This window comes from Hesperophylax consimilis, chromosome 4, assembly GCF_061612785.1.
Source record: "Hesperophylax consimilis isolate HC1 chromosome 4, BYU_Hcon_1.0, whole genome shotgun sequence".
In the NCBI taxonomy this organism is placed as follows: domain Eukaryota; kingdom Metazoa; phylum Arthropoda; class Insecta; order Trichoptera; family Limnephilidae; genus Hesperophylax; species Hesperophylax consimilis.
In genome coordinates, this window is record NC_142839.1 from 31,348,686 (window position 1) to 31,365,323 (window position 16,638).

Consider the following 16,638-nt stretch of genomic DNA (forward strand, 5'->3'; position numbering starts at 1 on the left):
GAACGAAAATACTTAAAAATTATACTAGGTATTCAGGTTTACCTACTTGTCACATACATTTTCCAGTGTACCTTTTGCAAACCAGTTTCTGATCTAACATATAAAGAAAAAACTATTTTGTGTGTCTACACGAGAAATTTCAATTTAAAAGAATATATTGTACGGTGGTATTTCATCCATCATGTCTACATTCTGACAAGTGATACGGACTATTCTTTTTTAAATATGGTTAATTTATTGATTAATAGGTCATGTGTGTAATTGATCGTGTTACTAAACGCTTTTGTTCACAAAGCGTATCGTAATTGCGGTTTGGATCTGCTATTATTGAAATCAATGCCCATTACTTCAGATGTAGTAAAAAAATGTTGAGGCGGGCGAATTCCTAACGTGTACCAATTTTAGACGTATTTTACTAATGGTTGTATTAGGAACACCTCATATTGCATCAGACAATTATGATTATCGAACGTAACGGCGCATGATGTTTGAGGTCGATACTTTTTTGGGGTCTCAAAATGTTACATAAATATTTATGCAAACTACGGGCTGGTCTTGTGAAACTGGGACATGCACATCAACTTTGGAGTGGAGTCTAGTGAGAGATATGTTATAATGGAAAGGAAACTAATAACTCTGCGGCTACAGTTCACATTCCTGAGAATATGGTGTTCATAGTGTGCGCTTGGTTACGATAGTTTATGATTTGATGGGTAAGGATTGGTACCAACTACATAGAATAAAATATCATTAATTTTATAGTTTTTTTAATATTTGAACAGCTTTTTAAAATCACATTATATTGAATAGGCCTACTAAATATGTATGTGCTTCTATATTACAATAGGTACTTAGACTATGGACGGGATTGAGACCCGTTACAAGATATAAATATCCCAGGGGCGTCACCCGCCCCCGCTCCCACTCCCCTCCCCCTCCCTCTCCCTCACCTAAACTACCCCTCCCTCGACTCCTCAGGAACTAGTCTAGTAATGGCCATCACCCGTGGGGTCGTTCAGCCAGGGGTAGTTGTTCGGGCAACGCACGCAGGTCTGCAGATTGATGGTTTCCCCGGGAACTTCCTTGGAGGTCAGCTTGCACGTGTGCGGTACCCAACAGGCGGGAATTCCCTCCACGGAGCACTTCTCTTTCCATGGGTCAAAGCTCTTGGACTCGGAGATGGTCCTGGGGTTCTGAATCCATTGGATGACTTGCGTCATGGTCACAAAGTACACGTCATTGTGGTTAGCTAAGATCTCATCGATCCAGTAAAGGAAAGCGTCCAGGTATTCGGGGTTGTTCTTCAGCCAAGCGGCGTGGAAGTACAGACCGAGAGGTGCGCGATTCTGTTCATAATGTCTGTCGAAGTTGTGGTTCAAGAAGTTGTAGAACTGATCTCCAGACAGAATGTTGGAGCAAGAGTCAACCATGGCACATCCGGGCAGGTACTCGTCATTAGTGGGGTCCTCCCTGCGGTCCAACTCATTCATGACCATCTCCCAGACGGCGTGGCTACGGGTGGGGCAACTCTGCAGGTTACCGTGGCAGCGATGGGGCATGCGGAAATACATGGTATATGGCCATAGAGGAGGGTTAGATAAGGGAGCGGTGATGGTAGAGTCGTACAGGAAAGCCTGTTCTTCCATCATGGTGAATTGGTTGTTTCCTCCGACGCGGAGATAGGGGGCTCGTACACCGACGACGCTGTTGTCGGTAAGGTTGGCGTACTTCTCGGCGATGATCCTCATACCGGCCATCTCCTTGGCCCAGTCGTCGACTGTTGCGTTACTCCAGAAACGTTCGTCGTCATTGTGCCTGTAATAATCAGTTCCTTTACTGCCTTTTCATTATGTCACGTCGAATTGACGCTAGTTATATTTCATACTACACTGATAACTAATACTCACGTGATGGAATGGACGGCGATCTCGTGTCCCTTACGGTGAGTTTCCTGGACAGCGGAGTAGTTGCTGTACTTGTGCGAGACGAAGAAGGTGGCCTTGATGTCGCAGCCGTTGGGGTTCTTGCGCTTGCCATTGAACATTTCCTTGTAGAGCTCGATGTTGTTATTGTTGATGGCATCATCGAAAGTGATGGTGATCATCTGGGGGACGTCCTTGGCGGGCAGATCACCGGGAACGGTGGTACCATCCTCAGAACAGAAGCAATCGGGCAGCACACACACTGCGGGGTCGCAGGGAGGAGCACGGTTAGGGTCATTGTCGATATCTGAAACAAATTACCAATTAATGATTTCATCATCTTTGGACGTCTCTTTTAATGGGATCGGATTCGAATTCTAATATGCAAGGCTTAAAAAAACTGAGCTTATCGCATGAGTGTTTCTTGTACGACTTGCCGCAAAACGTAAATGTTACGACCAATCCTGTTAAGTTGATATTTTGATACCACGTTACTAATTAGCATAAATTAATATTGATAGATGGGCTGATGTAGCGCCCAACTTGGGGTGGGAGGCGCGGGAAATTGACAGTCGTACCAGAGGGCCTTGAGAGTCACACGGGTGGGTACTGGTTCAGCGTACAGCAGCGGACAACAGGTAAGCAGCGCATTGACGTGTGAGGTAAGCGGGAGACAGTGAGAGTGAAGTAGTTTTCAGACCACTTTCGCTAGTCGTTGGCCGTGAGCGACTCTTTGTGTACGATTATACAGATGTAAGAACAGTTTTAACGCACGCATACACGCTTATAGCTTATTTCCATTTAAAATGGGACAACCTACATTTTTAATGACCTGATTAATTCAGTTACCTTGTAATGCACGCCACTCCCGTATTTATGAAAAACACAAAAAAAAATAATTAAAAAAAATTAAAGTTAAAAGCTAAAGTATAATAAATAAATTTTATATTTATGCCGGCATTTTGTATTAAAGCATTAAAAGTGTTGTAATTGTTCCCTTGAGTCTGAAACTTTTTGCGTAAACTTTTTTCATGGCTAAATACAAAAAATATATATTTCAGCAGGAAAGAGTTAAAAGTGATTTTGTTTCCTTTTTATATGATCAATGAGTAATAATACCTACATATTTTTTGTGCCAGAAATATAATCACGATTCATGACAAACAATAAGATAAGTTTTAACTTGAAAATGAATGATTTACAGACAAAACAAAATGGCCGATTGAAAGTTTATTGTTATAATCCGAACTTGCAATTTTTTAACAGATTTGTAAAGGTGAATATTCGAAGAGTTTAATATTCTTAAAGTAAAGAAGTACTCGAGAGTATTTACAGCTGCAGAATACATATTATATGATTATAGACGGCTGGTGACGGAGTACCGCACCTTGTTATGTCTGAAGCAAAAGCATTCCACATCTTAGCCGAAGTATGGCTTTCAATTGGTATTTGTGACGAATGCAGTACGTGGGCAGCAATACGCAGTTATTATAGGAGTGAATACCACTGCCTTAGATGTTATTGAACGCAGTATGACAGCGTGACGTAGCCTGGTAAATAGGAAGCATGCGTAATAAGTTGTATAAATATACATAATGCAAGCTAGGTTTAATGAATAGGTTGAATAAAATAATGAATTATTCAAATTTTTCTAACGATTTTTTAATGCATACCCTCATACATATACAATCGCATAATCATGATATTTAAATACTAGATAAATACGGATGATGAGTTAGTAGATACTCAACATATTGTATTTTAGTCATATTGCGGCTTTGAAGAGTATCATAAACGATACTTCATTGATATGTTATGAAACTTAAGACTCTCTGTACATAAGACATCTTCCCCAATGATGAAGTCGAACACGATTTTTATACTCTAAAATAACTTGATAGGAAGGAAATTTTCAAAATGACAATGATAATAACCCCAATATAAATTTATAAGGCTAATGTATTATAATAAAACATTTTGGAAAACATAAGCTATCATTAAATATGCCTAGATTAAACATGTTGTTGGTTTCTGCTTATCATTTACATTTTCCATATTTTTGTAAATACGAGATTATTAGCGGAAACTTCAATTGTGGATTTCAAGTAGATATCAAATACGCTAAAATATATAAAGAACTGTAATGGATCTTAATGGATTGGATTTTTTAAATTTTTACATTTTATCATTGGGATATTATTTACTTTCTTTCTAAGTATTTGATGATTTGATAAGGTCAACATCGAGGACTACTAAACAAAGCTGGCGTATTAAAAATATAAATAATATCTTAATTCGCTTTCTGCTTTCTTCTTGCCCAATTATTTAATTAATGTATCGAGAGGTGTATTACAATATAGAACTTTTATATTTGTCCTACATTAAAATAACGGCGTATCCGGTTTGGGGAAAATCAAATCCGTTAATGAACTTTCACGGTCACACGTGTCTTTGTTGAGTACTTAACTTCAGCGGTCAAGTGATAAACCTCTTTTAATTTACCTAGGATAGGCCTAGTGCCTAGGGCCAACTCTTACTTTTGAACCGGCCTTGGTTAAAATTTAGGAGTTTAGAAATTTAGCATCAAGTTATCACATCATAAATTATAAAGATACACAGAGAAAACTTAATGATATAAAATATTGTTTATTTATTAAAAATCTGGTCAAATTATTCGTTTCCTGTTGAAAACGGGACTGTAGCCCTTTAACGAATGATTTGATAGAGTTCGTATTAAAGTATCAGTTAAATACAAATATTGATATTGACATACTGATATTGTCGCATTCCGTCATGATATTTATTAGGAAAAGAACACGTGTTCTTGATATATTCTGAATGACTAATATTTTAACATTGACATTCTCTAAACTAGTGGAAAACCGAGAATTAAGCACTGCGTTCAAAATATCATCACCAGTTGGTCACTATCGATTGAAAAACATCTGTTTAAAATTTATTTCTGAGAGTTTAACAAAATGTTGTTAGATGCCCTTATTGAACCAATAAAATCACCATAAAATACTAATGTCATTCAAAATAATATCATTAAACATTCACGAATGTTGGCGCTTCTCAAAATCTATAAAAATAACCTTAAGTTTACCTTGTTTCTGAAACCGTTTAATATATTGAAGATTCGTTTGTAAAAATGCAAAGGCAAAAAATACAAGAAATTCACTAATAGAATATTAAATTAGATATATTTCGTCGCTACATTAAGCAAAATGTCAACCTGTTGCTGCTAAACATTTAATTAACTATGGCTACTATGAATATGGCAACACCTTTCTTTCTGCTGCAGCGATCGACCATTTATTATTTAATAGCGGCCTTCGAATGTTCGAGAAGCAAGCGAGCTAAGAGCATCGTGAATTAATTGTGTAAGTTAAGCCTTTTGACATATCGCTACATGCGCCGTGGCTTCGCTCGAGGCGTTTAAATTTTAAACAGGAATATTATTAATGTTAGATATTCTTGAATTTCATTGTGCATGGTGAAAGTGACGTGATTACCGAAGGAGATTGGCAAAACTTTTCAGATAATTTCATAACTGTTTGTAATTATTCGAAATGAATATCCACCTTTATTGTGATATTCTTCACTCGTTGATTGCAACCGGATTCAATTTCATGTACCTGATTGTACCAGCTGCTTTCGCGTCTTTGTTTTGTAAACACTTTATTGTATTATTATCGTAAAATCTTCACAAATATTGACGTGATTGTAATATTAACACTTCTTCATCAACTAATGTACACAATAGAATTTATGTAATGCAAAAATATTTATTAATAATACAAGTTTATTGCTTTTAAATCATCACCAGTGTATTGATTATGTCCCAAATCGGCAAAGTAAACAAATTGAAATTGATTTAGTCTTAAAAATATCGGTAAAATTTTTATTCGTTTTAGAGAGAAATTAACGAAGTAGTAACGAGTTACTTTCTGGTTATGCAATGACAGAAATACATTGTGGGCATCTGAAAAAATGCCATTCATTGGCTACCTACGTGTATTTGTAACTTGTAACCAGAGAATACTAAAAAAAAAAAACTGGGTGTGTCAAGCCTACGCAAGACAGAAGTGAAACTTCTAGTATTCCTCTCTCTCTATTTTCATTTCATCATCTCTATTTTCTCTCTTAGGTTAGTTTGAAAATTAGAGGTTAAATAATTCAACGACGAAGCATGGATTTGCTTTTTCTAATATTTTCTTATAGATGAATGACGTTCGATTAATGTATAGTTCCAAAAATTTTCAATTTATTCACAAGTATACAATATTACATAAATAACAATATTACAATTAAAAATTACAAAGAAATTACAATGACAATTTACCAATCATTTGCCATTTTCATTGTCAATTTCATGAATATCATTTCCTAATGTCGTGATAATTGGGTTATGGTAACTAAAGTGCGAGATATATACAGTTTCACTTCAAAAAAATTAAAACTATCTCCCTCTGATAAAATATCCGTTCGCTAGAGCGCACTACGCGATCTTGTGTGGGATTCTATTTCTGTACATTGTACATTATTTTTAAAAATATATTATATTTTGGGTGTGATGTAGGTAACATTATAAAAAATAACAAGCTCTCATATTTTCAGAACCTACATAATATAATCAATTTATGCGGCTTTGCTTTGTTTTATCACAGTGAGATAAGTGTTTTTATTATTTTGCAATATTATTTTCTTTTAAAAAATGTTCTGACCTACTAAAAAATAAGATATTGAATGAAAAAGGCGTTAAAAACAAAAAAAAAATGTGCGATGGCCGAGAATCGAACTCGGATCAACTGCTTGGAAGGCAACTATGCTGACCATTACACCACCAACGCCAGTTGTCGGGATGAGCTAAGAAGCATTTATATGTTACTTCAAAACTTTGAAAATTATTACATATTATCAAAATAAATAAATTAATTAAATAAATGTAATACAATTATCATAATATACGGATTAGATAATAATTTTAATCCAACACAATAACGCAAAGCGCGCTCTAGCGGAGTAATGTTTTATCACAGTGAGATAAGTGTTTTTATTATTTTGCAATATTATTTTCTTTTAAAAAATGTTCTGACCTACTAAAAAATAAGATATTGAATGAAAAAGGCGTTAAAAACAAAAAAATAATGTGCGATGGCCGAGAATCGAACTCGGATCAACTGCTTGGAAGGCAACTATGCTGACCATTACACCACCAACGCCAGTTGTCGGGATGAGCTAAGAAGCATTTATATGTTACTTCAAAACTTTGACTAGATCAAATGAACTTTAATCGGTGGTGGGGGTACCCGCATTTTCGTTTCGATCGTGACTCGGTTTTACTCCGTCCCCGAAAATTCATTACGCGCCTAAAGAAGTTTCACTTCAAAAACTGCCCGTTAGTACCTAAATTATCTTGGTTTCGTTTAAGGAATTTATTGATGGGGAAAATATGAAAACAGTAACAAATGTAGAAAGGCAGAATGATTGGGGAAATAGTCAGTTGAATTGCCGACGTTAGTTGTTAGTTGCACACCGCACCTGAAACTTGTAACAAGTTCGCCAACACCGTGAGTAGTTGCCTTTGTCATTTGCGACTTTCAAATGCATTCCACGGTGTGAAGCAACGCCAACAAATAATAATACATACATACTGCGTTTCTCGGAAGTTTGCCGGAGGAAAAACACCGATGCGCGGGGAGAAGCGAAACCTGTTTTTGATATTTATAACCACAAATACGAGAGACATTTTTTGCGAAATTTGGTTACGATGTTGCTATGCCAATATTTAATCATTAAACAAACCTATTTTATTTGTTATAAAGAATGTTATCGTGCTAATAATTAACACGCCTTTAATGTGCAAATTTAACATTGCCGTCAACTCGAATATTCCTAAAAATTGTTTTGAAGCTATATATCAATTATTATTATAATTTGTGTTCTACGAAACTTGTTTAGGTTTTATTTCCAGTTAAATTGAATAATTCAATATTTCCCGGTATAACCGCCATTGGTTTGACCGTTATGCAATGCATCCTGTTACTTATGAAAATGCAACTGGTTTGTGACAGCCTTTTTGCATTTCGCATATTAATATTCTTATTACAGTACATTAATTAAATTAATAATAATTATCTCTTGAATACAATATTAACTCTATTGAACAAGGTTTGGTTTGTTGTAAACAAATGACAAACGAACAGGAGGGGCTTAATAAAATTTTATTATGCTACTAACATGGTAAGTAATCTTTTCTAATTGCTTGGATAAATTCATTGGTTAGCAAAGAATTCAGGGCACGTAAAGGAAACGAACCCGCTACACACGCCTCTGAAACAAGTACAGCTCGTGTTGGGACGTGGCTTCTACTCGTACTTACAATAACAGGTTTAGACGTAAAATAATGAATGGTAATGTTAGTTTTATTCGTTTATTTGTTTTTTCAACAACAAGGAAAGTTACCAGGTTATACTAGTTTGAAAACTGAGTGATGTTTAGCAATTAGCGAGCAATATCACTTAGGCAAGCAATTTTTTGATTGATGAAATACTAATAGATAATGAGTGATGAAAAGGTGTTCGGAGAATCGTTAGCATGCAAGTTAATAGTAAACAGAATTATCTTAAAATTTTAAACTAAAAAAAAATATACAAAACATTACAAAGTGTTATTTACCTAGGATTACAAACTCACGTCTGATTTCATGAGTCAAATAAGTTAGAACTTAATCAAACGGTGTGTATTGTAGATTTACTCAACGACCTTTTTGTTTGCAACTTGACCATTCCCTTTGCTCTTGGGATCATCGGTGTATTTTGATCGAATACCTAGTTATTCAGTATAAATGATTACTTTAAACGAGCGGGCCTACTTTTGTATTTATCAAAATTCAAAACCTGGTCAATGTATATCAACTGACGCAAAAGTCAAACAGTTTTACCATGTAATTGATTAGGCAAGTAGGTAAATAAGTCAAACTTACCACAAGAATTCTCATCTGATCCATCGGCGCAGTCCTTTTCTCCGTTGCAGAAGAGTCCTCTTTCAATACAGGCACTGTCTCCGCAAGCCAAGTACCCATCCTGGCACAAAGGCTCGTCAGTGAAGAGCAGAGGCTTTACTTTCCTCTCCTTGTTCTTCAACTTGCAGTTCTTTACTGCGTCCTTCCAGTCGCAGGTCTGCTTGTCGATATCGAAGAACAGACCAGCTGGACATCTGATGGCTTGAAGGCCCTGCGAAAATAAAAAAAATAAAATTATAGCAGAAATTTTCAGAAGAAAAGTCATTCGGAAAACTGACTGATGATTTTAGTATCATCAATCAGCTCCTTTTTGACGTGGTTTGCAAAGGCAAAGTTTCAGCCTCTATAGACTGCATGCTCCTGTTAACGGCTCATTGGAGAAAAAATGGTATTATTTTAAACGTTCTTAAGTTTGAATATTGCGATCTGATAGTGTTAGAAGTTAATTGAGAAATCGTGTTCATAAAATATTAACCTCCCCTTTAAAAAGTTAAAAAAAAACACGTGGAGTCACCGAAATGAACTTACTGAAGGAAAAACGTTAGTGCTAGGTAAATTTAACATTTCAGGTATGATTTTATGCTTAAGTTAATAGCAAACCATGTGTGATGAATCCATATTTGATCAATGCTTGAAAAACTCTGCAAGGTGAATGCATTTTACTCATGTGGCAAAAACGTGGAATATATTTGCGAATACGACTTTTTCTGAGAAAAAACTATTTGCGATATAAATCAAATGTTTGACCAACCAAACAAACTGCGGGTACTTCTTTTTAAACTTGCAAATGAAATTTACTATGTTTTATAAACTCTCGGTTTCATCCATGCAACAACTTAATTTCTACAATTTTTAGTAGAATGATATTGCAAAATAAAATAATTACATTCCCGGTTGCTTCCAAATAAATGATTCCCGTAGGATTACCATTGTAGTTTTGTTATAATTTTTCGTAAACGCCGTGAGTAACAGCAATAGATGTTAAAACTGAGCTTTCAGTGACATGATCAGGCATTATCGAAGACAAAACAAGAAATGTATTTTGAATAGAATATTACGTAATTATGAGCAGTGAGTAAAAATGATAATGTTAGAAGACGGAACTTACAGAAGAAGTGCACTGGATGACGTCACGGCAGTTGTCTCCCTCTCCGGCAACCAGCCTGAACCACTCTCCGGCGTCTTTGTCTTTGCAAAGCTCAGCCTCGAAGCTCTCCTCCTTCTTCGTGGTGGTCTCGTCTGCCTGTCGCTTCCATCTGCTTGGTATTTGCGCCTCACCTGATAACAACAATAATGCCAAGGGTCAGAGAATGTCTGGAAGGTAATATACCAGCTGATGGAAATATGATAGAAAGGTCATCGGGTAAGGTGGTGAAAATAGAACCTGGCTTCAATGGAAATGAACAGGTAGGAATGTTATATTGCGAAACGGTTTAGTATTCAAATGTTTACCAAGGAAAATTGTTATAAGATTATTAGAATAAGCATATTTCGTGAGAATATCACACTCTCGTGAAACTTCACTACCGTATTATGTCAAAATATGTTAAACCGCGATAAAGGCTTTAGAAATTTTGCATATTCGCGGTGTAATGGATTCATGAACATTAAAGGAGATTTAAATTGAAATTTATATAATTTTATCTTATATTTAAATTCTAGATAGTGTATAGTGTGGCAGTTAAGCAAAAGTAAAAAAAAATGTATCTAATGTTTGTTTATTGTATAAACAATGTTAGACAGCGATCTTGTATTTTGCTGGGTGTTATTTCAAAGATAAATAAATGGTAACTAGAAAAATCCTTTTTTAAAACTTATGGATAGTGTTGTAGCGGAAGTACGATATAAGCTAGGCAAAAGTTTCAAGGTTTCGTATATTTATAAAAATTAAAATGCAAAACGAAATATAAAAACTTAATTATGCAGCATAAATTTTCCAAATGCGGAACTAATACAATGTAATGGGGCGTTGACATTTTGATCATGTAAACTATGACATAATTTGTCTTAAGCAAACACACTTAATAGGCGCAGACGATTATATGATCATTTCTGTCTGGATTATGAGAGAACAGATGATATTAAATCATGATTATGACATTCTATTTGCAAAGCTTGTAATAAATAACGATTACAAAATAGTGTGTATTTACTTGTTGGCGTTGTATTTATTCAATCTTCTAAAGGACGCTTAGGTACCACCGCTTTTCAAAAATGACAAATCTGTTATTTAATTTGCAATTATTGTTTTCATTGGATTTTTTTAAATCTACCAACATCTATTCATCATCGTCTGGTACAGTACACAACATGAATCTACCAACAACTTATGATCATCGTCCGGTACAGTATACAGTATAAATCTCCCAGCATCTATTCATCATTCTTCGGTTCAGTATATAACATAAATCTACCAACAACTATTCTTCATCGTCCGTTACAGTATACAACAAAAATCTATCAACATCTATTCATCATCGTCCGGTACAGTATACAACTTTACCAGTACTCGTATAAAGTGTAAATCTACCAACATCTATTCATCATCGTTCGGTACAGTATACAACATAAATCTGCCAACATATATTCATCATCGTCCGGTACAGTATACAACATGAATCTACCAACAACTTATGATCATCGTCCGGTACAGTATAGAACATAAATCTATCAACATCTATTCATCATCGTCCCTTACAGTTCACAACATGAGTTTACATATAATTTTAAAATAAGTTTTCGTTCGACGTTTAAAGTAAATATGTAATAACTCTCGCAACAGAAAAACAACAAATACATTTATAATTGAACTTACCCAACGTGGAAAAATTTCACTAAAAATGCTACAATTTTTAAACAGAGCTTTGAAAACAAAATTCTTTCGGAAGTTGACTTTAAAAAAATATATAGCAACCCATAAGCAAGTTCTTTCTAACACTAATTGAATTTTGTGAAGAAATTTTGCTTTGGAGATGTGAAAGTATTTTATCGTAACGAATTTATAACAAATGAAAAATAAATAAAATGAACAAAAAATTGATGAAGAAACTACTGAGTTTATTCAAGACAATATATACACTTTCCAAGAGTATACAGAAACACGCAGAAGGTGAATGTCACTATGTTGCACATTATGGGATAACTCATGAAGGAAAAACCCACGGTGACTGATTCTCACGAGATTGATGAATTAAGGATAGCTAGCCATTGTTCGTTTTCAGTTTGAAAGGGAATAACAGTATCTATCAGAGTTAAACCGATGTTGCACAAAGATTTGTGTAAGCCGATTATTACTACACAGCTTCCAATTTGTGGTTTATTATATGTGTGCAATCTGCCGTTTGATCTGAACAAGGAAATAAAATATTTCTAACATATTTTTCAACATTATTACAAATTTTAATAACTTGGGAAAGCACAATTGGTGAACTACAATAAATAATGTGTATAATCATTGCTCGTTGGGTAGGTTAATTTAAAAAATAATTAGTACCTATGCGTTGAAAACCTATTTTGTTACTGAAAAAACAGTTTATACAATGTCGCAAGCTGGGATTTGCATAATATTGTTAATATAAATAAATTAAATCACTTTGTACACCTGTACAATGTACTTTGTACAATTCACCACTATTTAATCAAAATAATCGGCATGTTAGGATAAAAATAAATAGTGGTGTATGCAAAGTGATTTATTTTACTTAAATCAAAAGGACGCCACAAAGTAAATTTGCTATTATTGACGATGTAATATTATTAAGTTTAGTACAGTTAATAATGGGCCGTTTATTGCACGAAACAAAATGTTGAAAGATTAAGTAATAATTTGTATGATGACCGGAGAAGTCATTAATAATGGATTGCAACGGTTAATTTAGTAACCCAACCTAACCTTCGGGCATTTTCATGGTCAAATGAGTTTCCGCAAAAGTAAATGTAGTTTTCCGTAGACTTGTTTTCATTGGGCAAATACGGTTATTATAAATGTATTAATATAAGCGGTTTGAATTATTCCAAATGTTCTTGGGCAAAAAAATTACTTACCTTCAAATTCGTATAATTATTAGTTAGCTAAATTAGGAAGGTTTGCATACAAGTGACAACTGCCGGTGGCATATTCAAAGTGCCGGTGGCGTGTACTAAGCACATGTCATGATTATGATAAGTGTCAATTTCACAGCAATAAGAATGTGCCGATTGCCTGACGAGTGTCAATTTTATGGAAAAAATGCCGGTTGCACGACAAGTGCCGGTTTAACGGCAAGAGCACGATTCATGGTAAGTGTCGGTTGGCATACAATGGTTTGACAGACTGAAGCCGAAGCCAACTATTCAGAAGTCCCTGACTATAAGTAGAAAACATTGTTTAAGCCAACCAAAATCAAATTTGAATAATTTGTGAATGGTGTTCTCAACGGGCGAATTATTATTATAATTTATTATATAATGCTTATTTTATACCTTCTAATTAATAAATAGTTCGTAAATAGCATAGACAATAACCCTTTTGAAATTGAGAGCTTTTAAATAAACTGGAACCTGAATCCACCTTTTTTACGGCCCGGAAAACTTCTCGACGCTCGAGATGTCATCTAGAGACTATTTTCAAAGTTTTGTATTTCTTTATGCAAATACGCATTCAATAGCAGCAATTAACCTCAATAAACACTGTAAAACTTCATCAGTAACTACGCTAAAGTGCAATGCCGTAAATCTTTGACACGAATAAAACTACAATATTTTTCATTTACGTAATAATGAGTTATTGCAAGTAACTGCCTTAGCGAGCGAACCAATAACGTGTAAGGCTGTGTCCGACGAAAACTGAATGGTTTAAATCATTATTGTGTTCAATGGTTTTCAAAGTAGGCTCAGTGTGATTAAATGCGAGAAGCAAAAATTAATAAAAATCTTTCGTACTCATATCGAAATTTAAAAGGCCAAAATGCTGCATTCAAAATTTAATGGAAGATTGTAGAAAATAAACATACATTAATTAAAATACATTAAAATACCGGTTATATAGCATCAGTTTACTTGACCTACTGAATTTTTATTTGAATGACATCACTTGTCTGAGGCAGTGATGAGTCTGCTTTGACCATTAAATTATTCTCCACCGTTTAAGAAAGCATAAAGATAAAATATATGGCATTTTAATGAAAGTTGTTTTGGAGCCAGTTTTCTTAAAATGAATTCCTAAATGATTTTTTTGTCCTTGGCGTATGAGAAAATGGTTTTTGTTTCATTCGAGACATTTAATTATAAGTTGATTTTACGATTAGCATACTTGAAAACATCATGATGTAAATAATAATTTGAAAAAGGTAGAAAACGTGTAATGAATATTCATAGATTTATTAGTTGTGAATAAATAGCCAATAACATTCAAAGATGTAAATAAATTAATTAAAAATATAAAAGTAATAAAATATTACAGATCCGGTAGTACAAAGACGAAATGGAATGACCACGTTAATAAATAAATCGAGTAGGTATACAGGTTAATTGGGCATCGTTGTCATTGTAATGAGAAAACCTTCTTTATTCGAGAAAGAATCATTTCAATCGAAAACAATTGAATACATTTAGTAGAAGTGGATTAAATGGAGTAAACGTCATGTACGTGATTAGAATCAGTGTTTAATTTCACTATCTATCTCTCATTGGCCATTGCAGTATCTATTCACTGCATGTCTATCTCGCAACATATTTATTTACTAAAATAGTTTATTTTTTTTTACAATCTGCTAAAATAAGGTACATATTTTCTTTCTCAAGGCACTTCGTGCCTTTTTAATCATTCGATAAAAATGATTGCTTATTGGTTATCAGAGTATCATTAAAACATTTGCAAGAAATTCATTTACTTATGTTTTCAAAGTAAAGTTACAAATGGTTAGTAGAAATGTGTCGAGGATGCATTGGATATACGGAGAATCAAATAATAGAGACACGTGACGGAAATACGAAAACAAACTAAGAGGTAAATTAAAGAGGAGGCCAATAACAAGAAAATAAAGTTTAAAAAATACAATCTCGTTGGAAGGCATGTGTATGTTAAAGCGATAAACTTTCTACACCATCAAAGTGGGTTTACGTATAAAAATGTCTTGCGAAACAAATATTTTTCCGTACGGTAGAACCAACGGCAGTGGACCAAGCGGCAACCAGATGTGAAAGTGACTTCTGGCTTCAATTAGCAGCTTATCTCGGAAACGATGCGCCATCCATGAATTAGTAATGTATGCAAAACCTCTTCAGTTATCTAAATGGATCCGGGTTGCGACAAGCCCGGGCGTTGTTGTTCATTTTGGAAAACTATCGCCTTCGAAGGTTCATGAAAACTTTCAAATAAGATGTACGGTTTGACGTGTGGTTTTCAGAATGAATAAGGCTTGAGAGGACAAGTATTTTTCAAATATACTGAAGCAATTTAAACACGAGAAACTCACATCAATTTAGTTCAAAATGTGACAATATTCATTGGGAAAATGAATGTTTCTCATTATTGAATTTTGTACGATGTAGTTATGTAAACACTATTCACAGCTGAAAAATATTGATAAAAACACTTTGCACACTTATTTGTCGGTAAAATCAAACTCGCGCTTAATGTTGGGAAAGGGTGGGTGTCCTTTAACCAGGAGGGTAGGGGCGGGAGATAATACGTGGGGTGTTTCCAAAATGGCGGAAGGTTAGGTCAGGTTAGGCTGTCGTAATAAAATGGTGGACTCACCGGCGATCACAAGACACAGTGTTAATGCTGCGATACATACGTATCGCGCCATGTTGGTAACTAAACAGTCCTTCGTGGGACCGGCGGTTGGCTTATATAGCCGCCCCGGCCCCCGCTCCCCCCACCCCTTTAGTGGGAGGGGGAGGCGCTGCAGCCAATGGCATCGCGGGTAGGAGGGTTGAATGGCAACTCTGAAAAACTTGTTAAAGGGTGAATGATTTAAATTTGGAATGCCTGTCAAACCTTGATACTTGATAAAAAAATAATAGCACTAAAAATTAAAAAAAAAAAAAAAATTTACAAGAACGAAAAAGCTTGATATCCAATTTTCATCGTATTTTGATATAATCGTAATGGATTCATTAACCTAATTGAAAAGGGGATTCATTAATATGCATGTCGATTTCATTACCGCCTTATCAGATCTCATAATAACATTTAGTTTTTGCTTTAACGTCTTTCAATCAGGAAGTACTTGTATTTTTCATGTTTAAAAAGGGTGATACTCTATGTATTATACATTCGGTGCAGTGGCCAAAAAGGAAATGCGCTTGCTGTGGCCCCGCCGCGGGCGCGGAGAGGGAGGGGGTTCTTTGACGTTCAGAAGAAGAACAGAAATTCATGCCAGTATATTTTGCGACCATCACAAAAGGTCTTCTTACGGACGAGTGAAAATTTTTATCAAGTTAGACTTGAAATGTTCTTTTTTTGGATATAACCATTTAACGCTTATTTTACTTGCCAACAGCGTTGTGCCGTTGTGCGAAGGGCATACGTTGCGGGGAGGGGCAATTGTTCCTAAACTGTAATTTATAAATTTTGCACTAAATTTTACACTATTGTGAAAAGATCAAATCATTTGTTCGTATGTTTCAAATGATCTCTATAAATGGATTGTGCTTTTTATTGGATTTTATGATATTCGAGAACAAAAATCGTAAATAGAAACG

The 16,638-nt window shown here is 34.8% G+C and overlaps 1 protein-coding gene across 2 annotated transcripts; it reads right to left on the minus strand.

The window, feature by feature from the left end:
• Positions 1–825: 825 nt before the first annotated feature.
• Positions 826–15,793, minus strand: serp (chitin deacetylase-like protein serp). Of its 2 annotated transcripts, none has more exons than XM_089651681.1 (5): positions 15,689–15,793; positions 10,058–10,227; positions 8,911–9,160; positions 1,908–2,229; positions 826–1,836 (listed from the first exon to the last, which is right to left on the minus strand). In XM_089651681.1, exons 1-5 carry the CDS (start codon positions 15,738–15,740, stop codon positions 987–989), a joined length of 1,644 nt encoding a protein of 547 aa, XP_089507807.1. In that variant the 5' UTR covers positions 15,741–15,793; the 3' UTR covers positions 826–986. The 2 variants fall into 2 exon arrangements, with proteins under 2 accessions (XP_089507807.1, XP_089507808.1); XM_089651682.1 differs by having other exon boundaries at positions 836–1,815.
• Positions 15,794–16,638: the final 845 nt, after the last annotated feature.

What these genes read in the sequence shown, in the direction of transcription:
- serp (XM_089651681.1), bottom strand. Translation starts at nt 15,740, where the DNA reads ATGGCGCGATACGTATGTATCGCAGCATTAACACTGTGTCTTGTGATC. An exon ending in ACTGTGTCTTGTGATCGCCG is followed by an intron (nt 10,228 to 15,688) that starts GTGAGTCCACCA and finishes TGTTGTTATCAG; the next exon opens with GTGAGGCGCAAATACCAAGC. An exon ending in ATCAGATGAGAATTCTTGTG is followed by an intron (nt 2,230 to 8,910) that starts GTAAGTTTGACT and finishes AATTTGTTTCAG; the next exon opens with ATATCGACAATGACCCTAAC.